The sequence below is a fragment of the Hirundo rustica genome (genome assembly GCF_015227805.2).
Source record: "Hirundo rustica isolate bHirRus1 chromosome 38 unlocalized genomic scaffold, bHirRus1.pri.v3 SUPER_38_unloc_1, whole genome shotgun sequence".
NCBI classification, from domain to species: domain Eukaryota; kingdom Metazoa; phylum Chordata; class Aves; order Passeriformes; family Hirundinidae; genus Hirundo; species Hirundo rustica.
In genome coordinates this window covers 66,057-88,267 of record NW_026690194.1, presented here as the reverse complement: position 1 = coordinate 88,267, position 22,211 = coordinate 66,057, and the positions used below count along the sequence as shown (strand labels likewise).

The following is a 22,211-nucleotide window of genomic DNA, read 5'->3' as shown; positions in this document are numbered from 1 at the left end:
TCACCCCCAAATCCCAAATTTTGCCCCCAAATCCCCAAGTTTTCCCCCCAATCCCCAATTTTCCCCCGGATCCCACGTCCCCCGCACCAATTTTTGCCCCAAAACTTCATTTTCGCCCCAAACCTCCCGATTTTTCCCAAAAAAACCCCGACTCGCTCCATTTTTTGGCCATTTTTATTACGAAAAAGGAGCAGTTTTGGTGCCGTTTTGGTGCCGTTTTGGTGCTGTTTCGGCGCCGTTTCGCTTTTCCCGGATCAGACACAACCGCGAAGCTTCGCCGAGGGGAATTTGGGGCGAATTCCCCCCGTTTTGGGACATTTCCGCGTCTCCACCCCCAAAACGGGGGGGCGGAAAAAAAAAAAAATCCCATTTTGAACCAAAACGCCGTCGATTCGCCCCAAAATCGCGCTGGGGGACGGGGAGGAGAGAAAGCGCCGGGATGAGGCGGCGGAGCCGGAATTTTGGGGGGGATTTTCAGGGATTTGGGTCGATTTGGAGAAGTTTGGGGTCGCTCTTCAGTCACTTTTGGGGTTATTTTGGCCAGTTTTGGGGTATTTCGGTCGGGTTTTTTTGGTCGTTTCCGCCATTTCTCGGGGTTATTTCGGTCAATTTCCGGCGATATTTTGAAATCTTTGGGGATTCTAAGATTAATTTTGGGGGGAGGTTTTAATAATTTTGGGGTTATTTGGTTCTTTTAGGGCCATTTGAGTAGTTTTGGGGTTATTTTGGTCAAGTTTGGGGCTATTTCGGACTTTTTGGTTATTTGAATACTTTAGGATTAATTCAGTACTTTTGGGGTTATTTCAGCCATTTTTCGGGACAATTTTGCCCATTTTTGGGTTTATTTCAGTCATTTCTCGGGGTTATTTTGCTCATTTTTGGGTCATTCCGGCTGTTTTCAGGGTTATTTTGCCCATTTTTGGGTCATTCCGGCCATTTTCAGGGTTATTTTGCTCATTTTTGGGTCATTCCAGCCATTTTCGGGGTTATTTTGCCCATTTTTGGGTAATTCCGGCCGTTTTCGGGGTTATTTTGCCCATTTTTGGGTCATTCCGGCCGTTTTTGGGGTTATTTTGCTCATTTTTGGGTCATTCCGGCCGTTTTTGGGGTTATTTTGCCCATTTTTGGGTCATTCCGGCCGTTTTCGGGGTTATTTTGCTCATTTTTGGGTCATTCCGGCCGTTTTTGGGGCCCGTCCCGGGGGCTCCTCTCGGGGGGGATTTGGGGGCGCAGGGGGGGAGGGGCAGTCGGAGGTAGGTGCTTTAAAGTCCATTTATTTTTTGTGTTTTTTTTTCTTTTTTTTTGTGGTTTTTTTTGGTGGTTTTTTTTTAGAAAAACAGGCACATTCAGTCCACGGGACCGGGGCAGGGGGGGAAATTCGGGATTCGGGGAATTTTTGGGAGGGGTCCCCACAGCCCCAAACCCCTCCCTTCCCAAAAGCGGCGTTTTGGGGCCAAAAAGGGATTTTTAAAAATTTTTCCTCCCGAAAAAAATCCAACCTCAAGCCCCAAAGCGACCCTGGGGGAGGGGAGCAAGAGGAAAAACCCAAAATTGGGTTTTTTTACCCCGTTTTGTGCCGGCAGGGGAAGGGTGGGGGGGGAAATCCCCAAATCCAGGGATTTTGCCCCATTTTGGGGTGGTGGGGGAGGGGTAAGGCCTCATGGGGGATAAAAATGGGGGGAAAAGGGAATAAAAATCAAAGCGGGAAAAATCCCTAAAATATGGGGGGGAAAAAAAAAAAAAGCCCCCAAATCCTGGAATTCCTCCCAAAAAAAGGGGAAAAAGGGAAAAATTGGCACCTGCAGTGCCAGGAAGGGGAGAGTTTGGGGGTGAAATCCTGGGAATTTTTGGGGGGAAAGGGATGAAAGTCACCCCGGGAGGAGTGACCCTAAAAAAAATGTCAGGAGGGGAAAAAATTGGGGAAAAAAAAGGAGCCAAAATCAGGGAAAAGGAGGGGGAAAAAAACAAAAAATAGGTGGAATGGAGGGAGTGGAAGGGATTAAAAAAGATGGAAAAGGTGAAAAAAACAAAGGAAAAAAGGGAATGAGAGGAGGAGGAAACCAGGAAAGTTTTAAAAATAAAATAAAAGGGAAATAAAAGGAAAATAAAAGGAGAATAAAAGGAGAAGGACCCCCCCCCCCCATAAAAGGGGAAATCAAGGGAAAAAAGGGAAAAAAAAGGGAAAAAAGGGGGGAAAAAAGGAAAAAAAAGGGAAAATGACCCAAAAAAAGAGGGGAATTAAAAGGCCCCAAAGCCGAGGGGATGAGGAGCAGGAGGAGGAGGAGGATGGGGAGGAAGAGCGGGATCAGGAGCTGTTCTGGTTCTGGTAAATCGACGCCTTCTCCTTGAGCAGGTCCAGGCAGAGGTGGCAGCTCCAGCTCCCTGCGGGAAAACGGCATCAGCCTTCGGCCTCAGCCCCTCCTCCTCGCCAGGACTGGCTAATTAACCGCGGGGGTTAACGAGGGAGCGGGGAGAGCAGGACAAAGAGGGAGGAGAAAGGAGGAAAGAGAAGGAAAAGGAGATTAAAGGAGGGGGAAGAAGGAAAAGGAAGAAAAGGAGGAGGAGGAGGAGGAGGAGGAGGAGAAGGAAGATTTGGGAACGGTAAAACCCCTCCTCATATCCCAGAAGGAAACGCAGGAGGAATCCCAAGGGATTGGGAACCCAGGGTTGGTTTGGGAATCCCAGGGTTGGTTTTGGGGCAGAATCCCGACGTTTTGGGAATCCCCGGGTTGGTTTGGGAACCCCAGCGTTGGTTTGGGAACCCCAGGGTCCTTTTTCCGCCGGAATCCCGACGTGTTGGGAACCCCGGGGTCGTTTTTCCGCCGGAATCCCGACGTTTCGGGAAGCCCGGGGGCGGGAGGCGCCGCACTCACCCTCGGGGGGCTCGGACATGGACGGCGTCAGGCAGTACATGTGGTACCCGCGGTCGCAGTCGTCACAGAACAGCAGCTGGTCCTGCCCCGGCGACATTCCCGTCAGCCCAATCCCAAAATTCCCGCTTTTCCCCCTCCAAAAAAATCCTTTCCGGGGTCAGGTGGGCTCCTAAACCCCAAGGGCTTCTCCCACAAAAGAGCCTCCAGTGGGAATTTTGGGCCATTCCCATGTTCCCGGGCGGGTTTTGGGACATTCTCAGGTAATTCTGCGCATTCCCAAGTAATTCTGGACGTTCCCAGGTAACTTTGGGACATTCCCAGGTCACTTTTGAGCATTCCCAGGTAACTTTGGGCCATTCCTCGGTGATTTGGGGGCATTCCCACATCGGGTTTTTTCCCCTCCCAGATGACTTTTTCCCCCTCCCAGATGATTTTTTCCCCCCTCCCAGGTGATTTTTTGTCCCTCCCAGGTGATTTTTGTCCCTCCCAGATGATTTTTTGCCCCTCCCAGGTGATTTTTCCCCCTCCCAGGTGATTTTTGCCCCTCCCAGGTGATCCCTGCCCCTCCCAGGTGACCCCGGGCGCTCACGTCGTTCTCGGAGGTGCCGCAGATGTTGCAGCACTTGCACTCGATGCACTGCCAGCGGTACGTCTTCACCGCCGCCATCATCACCGGCGTGAACTGCAGGCACGACGGGTGGCCTGGGGACACGGGGACAGCGGGGCATTGGGGGGACTGGGGACATTGGGGACATCGGGGACATCGGGGTCATTGGGGACATCGGGGACATTGGGACATTGGGGTCACTGGGGACACTGGGGATGTTGGGGACGTTGGGGACACTGGGACATCAGGGACACCCCAGGGACACTCGATTCCCAGCCCCTCCGGGAGGAGGAAATCCTTGGATCCAGGATCCCAAAGATCCATCCCAACCATTCCTCAATTCCTGCCCCTGCCCTGCCCGATCCCAGCCACTCCAGGAGGAGGAAATCCTTGGATCCATGATCCCAATGATCCCAAAGATCCATAACATCCGTCCCAATCCCAACCATTCCCCAATTCCTGCCCGATCCCAGACACTCCAGGAGGAGGAAATCCTCGGATCCATGATCTAAATGATCCCAAAAATCCACCCCAACCATTCCCCAATTCCTGCCCCTCTCCAGCTCCATCCCAGCCCCTCGAGGAGAGGGAAACCCTCGGATCCAGGATTCCAAAGATCACCCAGGATCCCAGGGATTCTCCTGGCCCCTCCAGGAGAAGGAAACCCTCGGATCCAGGATCCCAGGGATTCTCCCGGCCCCTCCAGGAGAAGGAAACCCTCGGATCCAGGATCCCAGGGATTCTCCCGGCCCCTCCGGGCCCTCACCGGAGCGGCCGCAGTCGGAGCAGGACACCAGCTCCTCGGGCTGTCCCGTCTTCTTGTTGATCTTGGAGTCTCCCAGGCAGAAGTCGCAGTAATTGTTGGGAAGAGCCAATCCGTCCGGACCCTTCTTGGCTGGAAAAGCCGACATTTCCCAGGGGGGTTTATCCCAGATTTCCCCAGGACCGGGGCACAGGGGACAGAATTCCCCCCGGGAATGAGCTGGGACAGCTCAGCCGGGGCCTTGCTCATTCCCAGGGCTTTCCCAGGGCGGGGAATTCCGGGTTTTTTTGGGATTTTTTCCTTACATTTCTGCTCCTCGGAGCGCTGGGAGACGGGCGTGGGGGGCTGGGAATCGTCCTTGTCGTCTCCCTCCTCCTCGGCCAGGTGGGAATGGGCGTAGTGGTAACTCAGCCCCGGGCGGTTCTTGTAGCGCTTCCCGCAGACTGCCGAGGAAATCCGGGAAAAATCCCGCTCAGGGATGCGCCGGGCGGAGGGAAATCCCAAATCCCAAACCCCAAACCCCAAATCCCAAACCCCAAACCCCAAACCCCAAACCCCAAATCCCAAACCCTCCGGAGCCGCCCCGAGCCCAGCGCCGGGCTGGGAGAGCAGAGCGGCTGGAATTGGGTAAAACCAGCCGGAATTCCCAAGGAATTGCAGCTGAATTCCCCAGGATCTGCGAGGAATTCCAGGTATTAGGAAATCCAGGTGAATTCCCCGGGATCCCAAAGGAATTCCAGGTAAATTCCCCAGGATCCCTAAAGGAATTCCAGGTAAATTCCCTGAGATCCCGAAAGAATTCCAGGTAAATTCCCCGGGATCCCAAAAGAATTCCAGGTAAATTCCCCGAGATCCCGAAAGAATTCCAGGTAAATTCCCCGGGATCCCAAAGGAATTCCAGGTAAATTCCCTGAGATCCCAAAAGAATTCCAGGTAAATTCCCCGGGATCGATCCAATGGCAAAATCCCGGCTGGGAATGTTTTGGGGAGAGGAAAATTCCCACCCCACAAAAATCCCAAGGTCAAACCCGAGGGAAGGGGAAATCCGGGAATTCTGGGGTTCCAGGGAGGGATTTGGCAGCGGCCACGGATCCATCCCAAACCCCCAAATCCGTCGGTTTTCCCGTTTCCCACCCCGGAATTTGGGAGATTTCTGCCTCGATCCGGCTCCTGTGGATCAGGGATCCGGCTCCAGCTCCCCAGCGCTGCTTTTCCAGGGTTTTTTGGGGAGTTTTTCCTTCTCCAAGGACACCCCAAAATCCCTTTCCAGCCCCGAAGGATGAGCTCGGATGCGGCTCCTTCCCAGCCTGAGGAATTGGGATAAAATCCCCAAACCCAGCGCTGGATGAGGAATTCCAGGGCTCAGTTCTGACAATTCCCAAGGTGTTTTCCCTGCGTTTTTCCATAAATCGGGAACGAGCCGCTTTGGGATGAGATCTCCCGACTTTGGAGCTTTTTCCAAAACACTGTGGAAGCTTCTGGATCCGCTTCCGCCTCCGGATCCCCCCCAAAACCGTGGAAAAATCCGGGAAAAAGCAGCTGGATCAGGGAAAACTTCCAAAGGGGGCTGAACTTCCAGAGGGAGGCTCCAGCAGGGGTTTTTTTTGGGGGGGAGATAAAAACCACGGGAATCTCCCCAGGATCTGCGGGATTCTCGGGGAAAACGGGATCGGAGCAGCGCCGAGGAAACAGCAGCAACCCCAACGCGATTCCCAGGAAATTCCCCGCTCCCTCCCCAATCCACGGGGCTCCAAAGTCACCTTTGTTTTCCCCCCCCTCCTCAAACCCTTCAGGACAATCTCCAAACACGACTCCGGAATTCTCCTCCCGAGCCTCGGGAGCATCCCAAATTCCCCTCCCCGCCTGCGCCTCAGCCCCGTTCCTTTGGGGCTTTTTGTTTTTTTCCTACTTTTAAGGCAAAGCAGGAAAACAACCCCGGGGAGCTGCGGGGATTTGGGATTTGGGATGGAAACTCCGCGTTTTTCCCACTGCTGGCTCCGCAGGGAGCGGGGTCAGAGCTTTGTTTTCCCGGCCTCATTCCCTGCTGGAAAAGGGTCAGGGGCTGACGTCGCTCCCGCGGCCTTTGGCTTCTCCCTCCCCTCCTCCCGGGGCTCCGCAGGGGGATTCGTAATTGTTATTATAATAATTATTATTGTTATTATTTTGGGGGGGGGGGGGGTGGGAAAAAAAAAAAAAAGGTGGGAGAATTAAAATAAAATTAAAAAAAAAAAAAAGGAGGAAAAGCAGGAAAAACGAGCAGAGAGAGAGCGGAACTACCTCGGTCGGGAGGTTTCAAGGAATGCTTTTGTTTGTAACTGTCTGAAACACAGAAAGAGAAGTCGTGAGAGGAACACGGACACCGACACGCACGGAACGCACACGGAAAACCGGGAAAAAAAACAACGGAAGAAGGGCAGGAGAAGCACAACCGGAGGGAGCCAGGGGGAGAATTAGTGCTGGGAAGCGGCAGGACAGGAGGAAGAAGAGAGGAAAAGGAGGCGGCGGAGCTTCGCCGGCGCTTCCCGACGTCCCGCGGATCGCCGGCCGGGAAGGGACGCAGTCGCTGCTCCCGGGGTTTTGTTGGAATTCCCGGCTCCTTAAGGGAGGGCTGGGAACGGGCTCCGGTCGGATCCCACCGGAAAAACCACTGGGGCCAAGGGGAGGGGCGTTCCCGGCCTCCGGGGCTGGGCTCGGGAAGTTTCTCCTGGTTTGAATCCTGGGTTTTTTTTTTTTTTAAATCGGTTTTCTCCTGGTTTTTCATCCTGCTGTCTCAACCCCCCGGGGCCGTTTCCCGGAATTCCCAGTGGGAAGAACCTCCACGGGGAGGGAGGCGAGGCGGGCGGGGCTCTGCCCTCCCCGGGAAGAGCGGGAATCTCGGTTCCGGGGGCTGGAATCCCGGCGGATGCTCCCGGCACTCACTGTCACACGCGTAGGGTTTGTCCCGGTCCTCCAGGATGGCCGCGTCCAGCTTCTTCCGAGCCCCCCCCACGCCTTTTCCCTGCGGAAAAAATCGGGATTTGGGGGCTAAAGCCGCCACGAGGCCGGGCCGGGGAGAGGGGGAAGGAGCCACGCGCTGGGAAGGGCCCGGAAGCGAATCCTTCGGGAATCCGGGGAAAACGAGGCGGCGAATTCCCGGCTTCCCGGGAATTCCCTGGGATCGCCTCACCTTGGCTTTGCCTTTCCCTCTCCTCTTGGGCGTGTCCTCCTCGTAATCCTCGTCGTCCAAATCGTCCAGGAAATCCTCCGGCTCCAGGATCCGCTGGGAACGAGCGGAGGGAGGAGTTACCGGGGGAGAACAACCGGGGAAAACGGGAAAATCCCGAGGGGCCGCGGCTGGATCCGTCCCGAAGGAGGCACGGGGAGGTTTTTGTGCATGGACAGGGAATTTTGGATGTTTTGTCCGCCCCCCCAAAAAAACTCAAGGAAGGGGCGGATTTGGTGGGAAAAGGCTGGAAGGAGGAATTAAGGGAAAAGGAAATGAGGCTGGGGAAAGATTTCCCTGCTAAAAATAAAAAGTGCTGCGGGAAAGCCTCGAAAAGGGAAAAAAACGTGGAATTCTGGGCCCCAAACTCCCCTTTCCCTGAATTTCAGGACCAGAAAGTTCCCCGAATTTCTGGGCTGGGATTCCTCTCCCGTTGATTTTTAGGACCAGGATCTTCCCTTTCCTCCAAATTTCGGGACCAAACTCTTCCCCTCTTTCCTTGCTCAGTCTAAAAATTCCCTTTTCCAAAATCTCTCCTCAGACCAAAAACGCTCCCCAATTTCGGCTCCAGGATCTCCCAGGGGTCGGAATTCTCCCATTCCCTCTCCCACCAAACCCAGACCCCTAAAATCCAAACCCGGAGCGGGAAAAAAAAAAATCCCGGTGGGAATTGGCGGCGGCACCTTCCGAGCGCGGCTGTTGGTGACCGGGAACTCTCCCAGGCTGTCGTCGTCCATCCTGGGATCCGGCAGGGAACGCTTTTCCAAAGGATCCGTCCTCAGCAGCGCTTCCAGGCTGCTCCCGTCCTGGGAGATCAGCCCTTCCTTCTTCAGCGTCTGCTCCGCGTCTGGGAATGCCGGAAAAAAAAAGGGAAAAAAAATGGGAAAAAAGGGGAAAAAAATGGGGGGAAAAAAAGGGGAAATAATGGGAAAAAACGGGAAAAAAATGGGAAAAACGGGAACAAAAACGGGAAAAAAAAAGGGAAAAAAATGGGGGAAAAAAAAGGGAAAAAAATGGGAAAAACAGGAAAAAAATTGGGAAAAAATAAGGGGAAAAAAAGGGAAAAAAATGGAAAAAAAAGGGGAAAAAATGGGAAAAAAATGGGAAAAACAGGAAAAAAAAAGGGAAAAAATGGGGAAAAAATGGGGAAAAACATGGGAAAAAACGGGGAAAAAATGGGAAAAAACATGGGAAAAAGGGGAGGGCGATGGATGCTGGCGGATCCGGGGCGGAATTCCAAGGAATGCAGCAGGGAATTACCGGGTTTGATGGAAGGGAAGGAGAGCCGGGGGTCCTCCGGGGGGTGGGCGCGGCGTTTCTTGCGCCAGCGCCGCGCCGGGTACGAGTAGAGCTGCCCGGCCGCCAAACCTGCGGAGAAATCCCGGGAAATTCCCCAGAATCCGGCCGGGGCGGCGACGGAACTCCTCGGGATTATCCGGGCTCGGGAGAAAGCGCTCCAAGGTTTCCCCAGGAGGCGACAGAACAGCCCGAAGTGAGCCCGGCCCCTTCCCCTCCCTGGTGGTTTCCCGGCATTTCCCCGGCGTTTTCCTGGTGTTTTCCCGGTGCTTCTCCCATTTTTTTCCCCGTTGTTTTCTGCCTCCTGCCATTTTCCTGCTCTTTTCCCACGTTTTCCTCTTGCTTTCCTGGTCGCTCCCCATCGTTTCCGTGGCATTTCCCTGTTCTTCTCCTCCTCTTCCCCCTTCGTTTCCCCACCATTCTCCCATGGTTTCCCCATTTGCTTCCCATCATTTCTCCACGGTTTCCCATCATTTCCCCCCCATTCTCCCATCATTTTCCCGCTGTTTTCCACCATTCTCCCGTCACTCCCCCACTGTTCTCCTGTCGTTTCCCATCATCTCCCCATTGTTTCCCATCATTTTCCCGCTGTTTCCTATCGTTTTCCTGCTGTTTCCCATCATTCCCTCACTGTTTCCCATCGTTTTCCCGCTGTTTCCCATCACTCTCCCATTGCTCCCTCACTGTCATTCCCCATCGTTCCCCAGCGCTCTCCCGCTGCTCCCCGGCATTTTCCCGGTGTTTCCCCGTGTTTCCCCGGCATTTTCCCGGTGTTTCCCCGTGTTTCCCCGGCGTTTCCCTGGCATTTTCCCGGCGTTTCCCCGTGTTTTCCCGGCGTTTTCCCGGCGTTTCCCCGTGTTTCCCCGTGTTTTCCCCGTGTTTCCCCGGCGTTTCCCCGTGTTTCCCTGTGTTTTCCCGGCGTTTTCCCGGCGTTTCCCGGCCGTACCGGGCCCGCGGTGCCGTTTCTCCATCCAGATGTAGCAGTTGCTCTGCGCCACGCCGGTCTGGGAGTCCAGGAAGGGCAGGCGCACGCTGCGCTCGGCGCAGAGCCGCGCGTTGTAGCTGTGGCACTGCTCCATGGCGTCCCGGTAGTACTGCTCGCCCAGCCTGCGGAACGGCACGGATCGGGGCCGGGAACGCCGGGATCGGGGCCGGGAACGGCACGGATCGGGGCCGGGAACGCCGGGATCGGGGCCGGGAATGGCACAGGGAACGGCACGGATCGGGGCCGGGAATGGCACGGATCGGGGCCGGGAATGGCACGGATCGGGGCCGGGAATGCCGGGATCGGGGCCGGGAATGGCACGGATCGGGGCCGGGAATGGCACAGGGAATGGCACGGATCGGGGCCGGGAACGCCGGGATGGGAGCCGGGAACGGCACGGATCGGGGCCGGGAATGGCACAGGGAATGGCACGGATCGGGGCCGGGAACGCCGGGATGGGAGCCGGGAATGGCACAGGGAACGGCATGGATTGGAGCCGGGAATGGCACAGGGAATGGCACGGATCGGGGCTGGGAATAGCACAGGGAATGGCATGGATCAGAGCCGGGAATGGCACAGGGAATGGCACAGATCGGAGCCGGGAATGGCACAGATTAGAGCCGGGAATGGCACAGGGAACAGCACGGATCGGTGTTGGGAACGGCAGGGATCAGCGCTGGGAATGGCAGGGATTGGCACTGGGAATGGCACAGGGAATTCCAGGATTGGCGCAGGGAATGGAGGCCCAACAGGGATCACGGCCCAGCACTGGGAAGGGAGAAATTGGGAATGGGGGAATTGGGAATGGGGGAACTGGGAATGGGGGAACTGGGAATGGGGGAATTGGGAATGGGGGAATTGGGAATGGAGGAACTGGGAATGGAGGAACTGGGAATGGAGAAACTGGGAATGGAGGAACCAGGAATGGGGACTGTGCCTCAGGGAAGTCAGGGATACCAGTGGAGTGTCATGGATACAACTGGAGAAACTCGGGGATAAAATCCTGGAGAATATCAGGGAGAAGCCCAGAAACCCTCAGGGATACAACCGGAGAACATCAGGGATATACAGGGAAATACAGGGATACAGAGGGAAATGAAGGGATTTAGAAAGAAATACGGGAATATACAAGGAGACACAGGGATACACAAGGATTTAGAGAGAAATACAGGGATACATGGGGAAATACAGGGATACACAGGGAAATACAGGGATACACAGGGAAATACAAGGATTTAAAGGGAAATCCAGGGAAGGCTCCCCCATCTCAGCCTCTTCGGGACCCTCTCACTGAGATGCACAGGGAAATAGCGCAGGAATGGACAGGGAAGAAGAGTGGATGCACAGGGATATCCAGGGATGCACAGGGAATCCCCAGGGAAGCACAGGGATGTCTCGGGATGATTCCCCCGTCCTTGGCCTCTACTGGCACACGGGAGTTCGTGGGTACATAAAGGAGCCCAGGGAAAGACAGGGACACAGCACAGGGAATTCTGAGGCTTTACAGCACGAACCCTCCCTTCGCCCTCTGCGGGACCTCCTCAGGGCCAGACCCTGCGGGACCCCCCCGCGGACCCTCGGGACCCTCCCAGACTCCTTCCTGCCCAAATCCCTGAGGCCTTCCCGGCTCCGAGGGGGAATTTTGGGGTGTCCTCAACACCCCCCCCCCCCTCAGCAAAGTTCACCCCGAACAATGCGCGCGGGCCGCTTCCGCACCCCCCCCCTCCCCGCCCACTTGGTCCCGCCCGGCGCGCGGGGGAGAAGGGGGGAGCCCCGTTTCCCGGGCCGCACCATTCCCGCACCGGGGGGGGTGGGGGGAACCGGGGGGGGACCCGCACTCACAGCTTGACCACATTCTGAACCACCGCCGCCATCTTGGCTCCGCCGCCGGGGCGCCGCGGGGCGCGTGCGCGGAGGGAGGGGCGGGAAGAGGGAGGAGGAGGAGGAGGAGGAGGGAGAGGGATGGAGGGAAGAGGAGGAGCGGGGAGAGAGAGGGAGGCGGAGGGAGAGGGGAGGGCGGCGAAAGGGGAGGCGGAGGGAAGGAGGGAGGAGAGGGAAGGGCCGGAGGGGGGGGGAAAGGGAGCGTGGAGTCCTCCCGGCCGCTGGGCGGCGCTGCGCGGGAAAAGGCGGGAAAAGGGGCGGTGGGGGGGCGAAGGTCTGAGGGGGGAAAAAAGGCGGGAAAAAGATCTGAGGGGGGAAAATCGCAGGGAAAAAGATCTGAGGGGGAAAAATCGCAGGGAAAAAGATCTGAGGGGGGGAAAATGCAGGTAAAAGGAGGAAATCCGAGAGGAAAGGGGCGGATGAAGGTGAGGGGAGAAAGGGAGGGCATGGGGATGAAGGAGGGAGGCAGAGGGGGGGATATCAGGGGAGAATAACGGGGGAGACTGAGGGGGAAAATGGAGGGGGCAGAGTGAGGGGGGAAATGATGGGAGAATGAGCAACAGAATGTGGGGAGAATGAGGGAAAGAATAGGAGAGAACAAGGCGGGAGACTGAGGGAGAAATGGACAGAAAGTGAGGGGAAAATGATGGCAGAGGATGAGGGGGTTTATCCTCAAGGAGGAATAAAGGAGACCCCATTGCTCCTTACAATTCCCTGGAAAGAGGCTGGGGCTGAGATCCCTTCTCCCGACGGATAAAACCAGAGGAAACAGCTTCGAGTTGCAGCAGGGGAGGTTTATTCAGGAAAGTTCCTTCATGGAAAGGGTTGTCCTGCCCCGGCATGGGCTGCCCCAGGGGTGTTATCCCAAATTATCCCAAAAACCCCCCTGGATGTGGCACATGGGGACGCGGTTCCACGGTGACCTGGCGGCGCTGGTTGGATTTGATGATCCCAAAGGTCTTTTTCAACCTCAACCTTCCCATGGAAAGGGGTGGGAAGAGGGAAAATGGGAAGGGAAATGGGGAAGGGACGGAGGAGGTTTGAGGGATGAAAGAGGGTTGGGAAGGAAATGAGGGATAAATTGTTGAGGAGAGGAATGAAACGAGGGATAAACAAGTGCCAGGAGAGGATGAAATTAGGGATAAGTGCGGATGGATCCCTCAGATCCCAAATCTCCCCAAAATCCCTTTGTCTGTTTACCAAACCCAACCACCCCTCAAGCCTCTTCATCCCCAAAACACTCCTGCCAAAAATTCCCATTTTTCAGCTCTTTTCCCTTTTTATCAAACCTAAATTCACCCAGTATCCTCAAATCCATCCCCCAGGAGGAGGAGAGGGTCCCAGATCCCGCAGCGAGCGCGGATTGACGTCAGCTTCCAGCCGAGTTCCTCACGTCCAGGTGAGCTCCCCTCTCTTTTCCCTCCTTACTTCCACATCTCGCCCGTGGTTTTGGGGGTTTTTTTTCCCCGTTTGCTGGGAATTTGCCTTTTTCCCCCCAAGGTCAAACCTTCCTCCCTCCCTCCTCCTCCTGGTAATCCCAGGCCGCTGTTCCTGGCGTCCGTTCCCGGCTCCGGCCACACCGGGCGGTCAAACGCCGGCGTGGGCGGCGTTAATCCGCCGCCCGGAAATCCCGGGATAACGAGGAAGTTGGGAGGGCGGCGGGAGCGCTGCCAGGCCTCTGCCCCTGCTGGCGTTAATTAATGATCCCACCCTTGATCGATTCTGGAATGAACTCCCCAGCAAGGGAGGGGAGCGGGAGCCGAGTCACGGGATGACTCAAATTCCTGGAACCGGGAACAAACCAGCGGAGTTTGGCGGCAGCCCTTCGCGTAAATCATTAATTCGGGGAGTGATTAATTAGGGGGAGAAGCGAAGGAGGCTCCAGTCCTGTGGGAAGGGATCCCAAATGATTTATTCATGATTAAAAATTAATTAAGGAATCTGGGTTTGGGTTGGGTTGTTTTTTTTCAGGAGATAAGATTGGGAAAAAAAATTCAGGGATAAAGTGATATTGGGGTTAATTTCAGGGATAATTTCAGGGGTAAGCGCAAACGTTTTGGTCATAATTTCAGGGGTTTGTAACAAATGTGGTCTGAGAGGCGCAGGGCAGAGGGAAGAGGGGAAGGAGGAGAGGGGTGAGAAAAGGAAAATCACCTTTTACTGGTAAAAAAACCCCAAAAACACCAAAATCTGGCAAATTAAAGGAGCTTTTCCAGGACTGGAGCAGAGGGGGATGAGTTGTGGGAGAACAGAAACGAGTGAACGAGGTCCCAAATTAAAGCTGCAACACCCCAAAATTCACTCCAGGCCTTTGGAAGGGAAAAAACTGGGGGAGAAAAGGGAACAAAACTGGAGGGGGGAAAAAAAGGGCATTTTGGCTGATTTTGGCTGTTTCGAAAGGGCTCCGGCGGTTTCGCAATTCCTGGGCCGAGGCGGGGCACCAACAGCCCCGTCCGTAAATGACTGATTAAGGTGAAAACCCCAGGAAAACTGGGGGTGAAATCCAGGAGAACAAAGCGCATCCACGTTATCCCAACCCACAAACGAGGCTTCGTCCCGGGCGCTGGAGTCGGTTTGGGGAGGGGAAAAAAAAAAATCACAAAATAAATAAAAAGCGGACAGAGCGTGGTGGGAGAAAAGAGTTTGGAGCAGGGAAGGGTTGGACCAAACAGGAACCAAACCCGGGGCCGACCGAGCCTCGTTAACCGCAGCTCCTTAATTATTTTACGGATGGCAACCTCGGAGAACGGGTTTAGCCCCGAACTCGGGGTGTTTTCACCAAAAGTGGTCGGGGAAGGAAGAGGCGGGACGAGGCTTCGTTCCTTAGCAGAGAATCTAATGACTCATTAGCCAGATGATCTAAATTAGACTCGTTAGGCAGCGGGGGCATTTCTGGGCTCAAACTCGCAGGAATCGGTGAAACGGGAGGAGGAGGCCCCGCCCTGTCCCCGAGCCCCGGCGTTTCCAGCGGGGATTTTTGTCCGTATTCCCGAAAATCCAGCCGGGATTCCCCGCGGCGTTCCCTCCCTCCCGTTCCACCCAACGCTCCGCGCCGGCGCCGGGATTTTTGGTGGTTTTGGCGTCTCCTCGGCCGTTTCCATCCCCGGCTCCCGTCGCTCCAGAGGGGTTTTTTTGGCCCCTCCGTGGACTGAGTTGCTCCGTCGGGATATCCGAGCTCCTCCACGGGGAGTTTTGGCTCCTCCACGTGAGACATGGAGATTTCCCGGCGGAGATTCCCCCGTTTCTGGGATTCGGAGCCGAGCTGACGCCGCCGTGACCGCTCGGAGCCGTGGGGAACAAACCCCGGCTGTTCCCCCCCTCAAAATCCCGACCGGACCCCTCGGGAATTCACCCGAGGACGAACCGCTGAGACGGCGTCCAGCGAGGAGGGGGTCGCCTCCCGACCCTCACCCGTCCTCGGCAGACGAACCCGAGCCGAGATCCGGCTCCCGAGAACGCCCCCAAACCCGCTCCTCGCCCGTTCCTCCGCGTCCTCTCCCCGGAGCCGCCCTCACGTCGGGATCCGCGGCCGGGCGGCGCCGCTCTCGGCCCGGTGCCGCTCCATCACCTGCAGCACGTCCTCCAGGATGGACGGCCCCAGATCCACGTGCAGGGACAGCAGCGAGCCGGCGCGCGACGCCGAGGCCTCGGCCTCTCCCTTGGCGTGCCGGGGCCGCGCCGGGGACGCCGCCGACGCCGCCGAGGCCTCGTCCAGGCGCAGCCGCGGCGGTTTCGGCGGCGCCGCGGGCAGCGTCAGCGCCCGGCCCGCGCCCAGCGCCGGCAGGGAAATGGCGTTCTTGAGCAGCGGCGAGGGCGCGGCGGCCGGCTCGCCGCCGGACAGCGTGGCCGTGCGCGAGAAGGCGAAGGGCGCCTCGTCCTCCTCGTCCTCGTCCTCGCCGCCGCCGCCGCCGCGGGGCAGCAGGTGGAACTTGCCCTGGAGGAAGGAGATGTCCCCGAAGGTGTCGCCCTGGCCGCCGCTGCCGATGTGGATGGTGTGGCGGAAGTCCCCCAGGGGAGGGCTGATCATGTCCGAGGACAGCACGTCCCGCAGCTTCTCCTTCTTGCCCCTGCGGCCGCCGCGCTTCAGGTAGATGGGCGCCTTGGCGGCCATGGCGGGCTCAGGACGGCCTGGGAGGGACGGAGACGGGGAAAAGCTCGGCTCCGAGCGCCGGGAACGCGTCCCGGAGTTCCACCAGGGATAGCCCAGGGTGACGCGAGCCACGGGAGGGAGGGGAGCAGCGAAATCCAGAGGGGAGCAGCGAAATCCAGAGGGGAGCAGCGAAATCCAGAGGGGAGCAGCGAAATCCAGAGGAGTTTTGGGTTTTTAGGGAGGGAAGCAGTGAAATCCAGAGGAGTTTTGGGTTTTTTGGGAAGGGAGCAGTGAAATCCAGAGGAGTTTTGGGTTTTTAGGGAGGGGAGCAGCAAAATCCAGAGGAGTTTTGGGTTTTTTAGGGAGGGGAGCAGCAAAATCCAGAGGAGTTTTGGGTTTTTTGGGAGGGGAGCAGCGAAATCCAGAGGAGTTTTGGGTTTTTTGGGAGGGGAGCAGCGAAATCCAGAGGAGTTTTGGGTTTTTAGGGAGGGGAGCAGCGAAATCCAGAGGAGTTTTGGGTTTTTAGGGAGGGAAGCAGCGAAATCCAGAGGAGTTTTGGGGTTTTTTGGGAGGGATCGGGGCGTGGAGCCACAGCTCAGCGTTGAAGGGTTGGGAAGAGGAATTTTAACCCCAGAGGGATTTTCTCTCACCCCGATCCCGACTCCTCTCGGCCCCACCCGGCCCAGCTGAAGTAAAAAACCGGAGATTTTGGGGATTTGGGGCCGGAATTTGGGGAAGGAAGTTAAGGAAGTTGGGGTTTCCCCTGCTCCAGTCGTGAACTCCGAGTTAATCGGATCTGGGCCGGATTTTCCAGCTGCGGGGAGAAATGGGGCAAAATTGGGAATTTTTGTGTCCGGCCTCAGTGGGAGGGGGAAAAGGGATGGGACGGGTTTGGGGCCACCGGAACGTTCCCTGGGAAGCTCCGGAGGTTTTTGCCTTTATCACGAATTTCCAGGGGGGAAAATAAAATTCCATCCCTCCCTGTTTTTGTCAACACGGATCGGGCCGGGAGGGGTTTGGGGATGGGCTCACCCCGGGCTGGGACACCCTGAGGGGCCTCTCCCGCCTGGAATTCCACCAGGAAGAAGCCCGGGGAGGATTTATCCCTAGAAACACAACAACAAAACCGACGCCCCGAGGGATGGAAAATCCCATTTCCCCTCCAACGCTCCCGAACCTCCCCCGAGCCCGGCTCCCGCCCGCCCCTTCCTGCTCTGGGGAATATTCCCTCGTTATTCCCTATCTTTAGGGAATATTCCTTCATTATCCCCAAGTTTTAGGGAATATTCCCCCATTATTATCTATCTTTAGGGAATATTCCCTCATTATCCCCAAGTTTTAGGGAATATTCCCTCATTATTATCTATCTTTAGGGAATATTCCTTCATTATCCCCAAGTTTTAGGGAATATTCCCCCATTATTATCTATCTTTAGGGAATATTCCCTTATGATTCCCTGGTTTGAGGGAATATTCTCTCCTTATCCCCTGTTTTTTAGGGAATATTCCCTTATCACCCCTTATTTTTAGGGAACACTCCCTTATTCCCTAGTTTTACAAAATACTCCCCCATTATCCCTGGTTTTCAGGGAATTCTCCCCCGTTATTCTCAGTTTTCAGGGAATTCTCCCCCGTTATTCTCAGTTTTCATGGAATTCTCCCCCCTTATTCTCAGTTTTCAGGGAATTCTCCCCCGTTATTCCCGGTTTTCCCCCAATCCCCCCAGACCCCGTTACCGACCCGCACCGGCGCCGCTCCCAAGGCCTCGAGGGAAGGGAAGGGAGGGAAGAGGATCCCAGGAGGGGAATGGAGGATCCCAGGAGGGGAATGGAGGATCCCAGGAGGGGAATGGAGGATCCCAGGGAATGGAGGATCCCAGGAAGGGAATGGAGGATCCCAGGGAATGGAGGATCCCAGGGAATGGAGGATCCCAGGAGGGAATGGAGGATCCCAGGGAATGGAGGATCCCAGGGAATGGAGGATCCCAGGAAGGGAATGGAGGATCCCAGGGAATGGAGGATCCCAGGAGGGGAATGGAGGATCCCAGGAAGGGAATGGAGGATCCCAGGAGGGGAATGGAGGATCCCAGGAAGGGAGGAGGATCCCAGGGAATGGAGGATCCCAGGAAGGGAGGAGGATCCCAGGAAGCAAAGGTCGGGTCCCGCAGCGATCCCGGCCGCCGGCGCCGCGCCCCTCCGGCGGCTCCGGGCAGGAGAATCCTGACGGAGCAGAATCCAGCGCCGCTGATCCCGGGATTACGGGGAGGGGGCGGCGCAGCCGGGGCCGGGGCCGGGGCCGGGGAAGGATCTTCCTCGGGAAATGGGAATTGTCAGGGAAAAAGTGGGGTGAGAGGGGGAAAAGAGGAATTATAGGGGGGGAAAATGGGTTTGTGGGGGGAAGAAGTGGATTTGTAGGGCAAAACAATGCATCTGTAGGGCTAAAAAGGACGGATTTGTAGGGAAAAGCCCCATGGATTTGTAGGGAAAAACCCCTGGGAATTGTGAATTCCCAGGTGAGGATGATGATGACAGGGATAAAAAACCAAAAATCCCCTTTTCATGGAATTCTTGGGGATTTTTTTCCCAGGAAAACACAGGGCGCTCCCCAGTCCCCGCAGGGAGGAGCGGAACAGGTGGAAAAGGGGCTGGAAAAGGAGGGAAAAGCACGAGGAAAACTCCAAAAAAATAAAAATTCTGGAAGTTTCCATCCCTGAAATCCCAGGAGAACCCAGGACACCCCAGGAGGAAGAGCCAGGAATGAGGAAAACAGGGAAAAATGAGGAAAAAGGGAAAAGAACGGGATGTTTTCCCCAGGATCCGGGTGGGAGGAGCTCCCTCGGAATCGCCGCAATCAGCAGATTCAACTCCCAGGGAGGAAAATTTGAGGAATTTTTCCCAGTTTCCATAAATTCCGGCCCCTGCAGAGGAAATCCCGTTCCTTTCCCATCCTTTTCTGGTGATTTAGGGTCGGGATTGGGAGGAATTCCGCCTCTTTTTCACAAATCACAGGAAAATTTCGTTCCCTCTTTCGGCGCATCCAGGTTTTTCATTTTCCACCCGGTTTTGGAAATTCAGGAACAAGTTGGGATCTTTTTGCCTCTGGCCACAAATTTACCTTGGAAATTCCGTTCCTTTTCCACCTGCTTCTGGAAATTCCTGCCTCAGTGAGGAATTTTCAGTTTTCCGCCCGTTTTCAGCCCCTTGAGCTCCAGGGCCTCCAATTTTTACTTTTTACTTTTCCCACCGTTTTTCCATTAAAAAAAAATTCCTCGCTCCCTGCGCGAAATTTCCAGCATTTTGGGCTCTGCCACGCAGGAATTTGGGGATCTTTTGGGGCCGATTTTCAGGAATCGTCCCATCGGCGTTCTCCCAAATTCGGGATGCAGGGATGGAATTAAAACTCCTTTTCCCACGGGAGCGGCCCGAGGGAGGAGCAGCCTCCAAACCCTCCGCGGTTCCTCCCCTTCCTGACCCATTCCCAGATTTTTTGGGTTTTTTTTTAAATTTAAATTTTGATTTTTTCCCCCCCAAAAAAAGAAGGATGGAAATGCCCGAATTCCCTGCGGAGCGGGAGGGAGGAGGGAAAACCCTTTGGGATGAAGGTTGTGGGGTTGGGGTTTTTTTTTTTAGGGAATTGGGATTTTGGGAGCGGCGCCAGGAGCTGCGATCCCATCCCGGGCACGGGAAAAGCTGGAATCGGTTAAAATCGGGGTTCTTTAGCAGAATTCCCACCTCGGGAATCCAGCGGAGGATCCGGGCCGGGAGCGGCGCAGCGGTGGCGATTCCATGCCGGGGACACCGGGAGCTTCCTTCCCTTTTCCCGGGAATTTCGGGAGAAATCCAGGAGGAGGAGGAGGAGGAGGAGGAGGCGCCGGCTCAGGGCAGGGAGCGCTCGGCCTCGGTCCCTCCCCGGCCCCTCCCGGTGACAGGGAAAAAAAAAATCCACGGGAAAAGCCCAAATCCAGGGAAAACAACGGCGGCTCCTCCCGGCCCGGGATCGCCGGGAAATGGAGCTGGGAGCGGGGACGGGGCCGGAATCGGCTCGGGCTCCTCCTCACACCGGGGAGTCACAAATCCGGGGAGTCACAAATCCAGGGATTCACAAATCCAGGGATTCTCCTGCTCGCAGGAAAAACGGCCGGAAAGAGTCGGGCGGGATCCGGGGCTGCTCCGGGACTGCTCCAGGGGATCCAGGAGCTGCTCCGAGACTCTTCCCGGGGATCCAGGGGCTGTTCCAGGGATCCAGGAGCTGTTCCGGGGCTGTTCCAGGGATCCAGGGGCAGTTCCAGGGATCCAGGAGCTGTTCCGAGGCTCTTCCCGGGGATCCAGGAGCTGTTCCAGGGATCCAGAGGCTTTCCGGGCATCCAGGGGCTGTTCCGGGAGCTGTTCCAGGGGATCCTGAGGCTGTTCCGGGGCCGTTCCAGGGATCCAGGAGCCGTTCCAGGGATCCAGGGGCGGTTCCGGGGATCCAGGAGCTGTTCCGGGGATCCAGGGGCTGTTCCAGGATATCCAGGGGCTGTTCCAGGATATCCAGGGGCTGTTCCAGGATATCCAGGAGCCGTTCCGGGGCCGTTCCGGGGCCGTTCCGGGGCTCCGCCGCGGATCCGAGCCGGGAGCGGGCGGAGCCGGGCGCTCCAATTAAGCGCTGCTTTAATTAAGCAGGGAAGCGGAGGCGGGGAAGGATCCGCTCTTTTCTCCTTATCCCTTTAAATCCGGGATGCGACAGCGCCGCGGACGCCGCCGGGATGGCCGGGAAAGCTCGGCCCGGGAAAGCTCGGCCCGGGAAAGCTCGGCCCGGGAAAGCTCAGGCCGGGAAAGCTCGGGCCGGGAAAGCTCGGGCCGGGAAAGCTCGGGCCGGGAAAGCTCGGGCCGGGAAAGCTCGGGCCGGGAAAGCTCAGGCCGGGAAAGCTCGGTCCGGGAAAGCTCAGCTCGGGAAAGCTCGGGCCGGGAAAGCTCGGTCCGGGAAAGCTCGGGCCGGGAAAGCTCGGGCCGGGAAAGCTCGGGCCGGGAAAGCTCAGCTCGGGAAAGCTCGGGCCGGGAAAGCTCGGGCCGGGAAAGCTCGGGCCGGGAAAGCTCGGCCCGGGAAAGCTCGGCCCGGGAAAGCTCGGCCCGGGAAAGCTCAGCCCGCCCTGGCCGCAGCATCCCGGGATTCCGAGCGAGCGAATTCCCGTCCCTCCCCTTCCCTTCCCGGGGTTCGGGATCGCTCCCCAGCGGGTTCCAGGCCCCACCCCGGCCTCGCTTCCCTTCCCGGGAATTCCCGGAGCTCCCTCGGCCTCTCCCCGCCCCCAAACCCTCGGGAATTCCCGAGGTAAATCCCGGCTTGGGGCTGGGATCCAACGGCGGCGGCTCTGTGGGGAGGGAAGGAACCGAGCTTCCCCCAATCCCGCCGCTCTTTTAACCAAAATCGGGATTTTTCCCGAGGGAAACTGAGGCTGGCGGAGGAGAATCCGAGGGGAAAACTGGGAGAAAATGGGATTCTGCTCCCCTCCCTTCCCCTGCAGGTGCAAAAAATCCCAAAAATACAGCTGGAAACGGGAGGGAAATCAGAAACAAGGGATTTTATGGGTGCTGGAAAAAACTGCATTTTATTTGGGGTGAGAAGTGCTGGAATCGGGCAAAGGGGAGAGGAGGAACGGGGATGTGACCTCAGCACTCCCGGAGAAAAAGGAGATTTTTGGGAAAACCGGAGTGGGGAGGGGAATCTCCCTGTTTTCACCCCAAAATCCGCCCCTCTGGATTCACCTTTTCCCCTCAGGAGGTGACACCGGGAGAGGCAGAAACTGGAATTAATTTCACCTTCATCATCGTAAATTTGGGGCAAAAAATTTGGGAAAAAGGGTCAAAGCCAGACCCGGAGCTGTTTTGGTTTTTTTTTTTTTTTTTCCTGGGAAGCAGCAGCACCAGGAATCCGTAATTAATTGGTTTTGGTCTAATTAAACTCCCCTAACGAGGCCAGGGGTGACACCAGGACAGGGAGGATCCCACGCCCGAATTCCCCTCCCCAAATTCCCTTTTCCCGGGGCTGAATCCGGCTGGGGAAACTCCTCGGTGTGCCAGAGGATTCTGGGAGGGGTTTAACCCAAATTCCAGGTGTTTTGACCCGAATTCTGGGAGTTTCAACCACAATTCTGGGAGTTTTAACCCAAATTTCAGGAGTTTCAACTCCAGTTCTGGGAGTTTTAACCCAAATTCTGGGTGTTTCAACCCCAATTCCAGGAGTTTCGACCCCAATTCCAGGAGTTTCGACCCCAATTCCAGGAGTTTTGATCCCAATTCCTGATCCTGCAGCCGTGGCAGGGCTGGGAGCTCAAATCCTCACGACCTGGGCGGCCACGCAGGGGCTGCTCCGGGGAACGTTCCCGGGATTCTCTCTGGTTTTGTCCCCAGGGCTGTTCCCGGTTTTGTCCCCGGGATTCTCTCCAGGATTCTCCCCATTTTTCTCCCCGTCCCCATTCCCATTTTTCTCGCCGTTCCCGTTCCCATTCCCATTTTTCTCCCCGTCCCCATTCCCATTTT

General features: G+C 56.5%; 2 protein-coding genes across 3 annotated transcripts; both read right to left on the bottom strand.

Annotated features, from left to right (window-relative positions):
- Positions 1–172: 172 nt before the first annotated feature.
- Positions 173–11,681, bottom strand: DPF2 (double PHD fingers 2). 2 transcript variants are annotated; one of them, XM_040053658.2, is made up of 12 exons: positions 11,569–11,681; positions 9,688–9,848; positions 8,706–8,813; positions 8,129–8,292; positions 7,410–7,502; positions 7,163–7,241; positions 6,521–6,562; positions 4,549–4,686; positions 4,247–4,375; positions 3,463–3,575; positions 2,874–2,955; positions 173–2,382 (listed from the first exon to the last, which is right to left on the bottom strand). In XM_040053658.2, exons 1-12 carry the CDS (start codon positions 11,598–11,600, stop codon positions 2,306–2,308), a joined length of 1,218 nt encoding a protein of 405 aa, XP_039909592.1. In that variant the 5' UTR covers positions 11,601–11,681; the 3' UTR covers positions 173–2,305. The 2 variants fall into 2 exon arrangements, with proteins under 2 accessions (XP_039909592.1, XP_039909593.1); XM_040053659.2 differs by lacking the exon at positions 6,521–6,562.
- A 705-nt stretch (positions 11,682–12,386) lies between these two features.
- Positions 12,387–20,868, bottom strand: CDC42EP2 (CDC42 effector protein 2). Its single transcript, XM_040053663.2, has 2 exons — positions 19,428–20,868; positions 12,387–15,735 (listed from the first exon to the last, which is right to left on the bottom strand). The coding sequence occupies exon 2, from the start codon at positions 15,716–15,718 to the stop codon at positions 15,119–15,121; it is 600 nt and encodes a 199-aa protein (XP_039909597.1). The 5' UTR covers positions 15,719–15,735; positions 19,428–20,868; the 3' UTR covers positions 12,387–15,118.
- Positions 20,869–22,211: the final 1,343 nt, after the last annotated feature.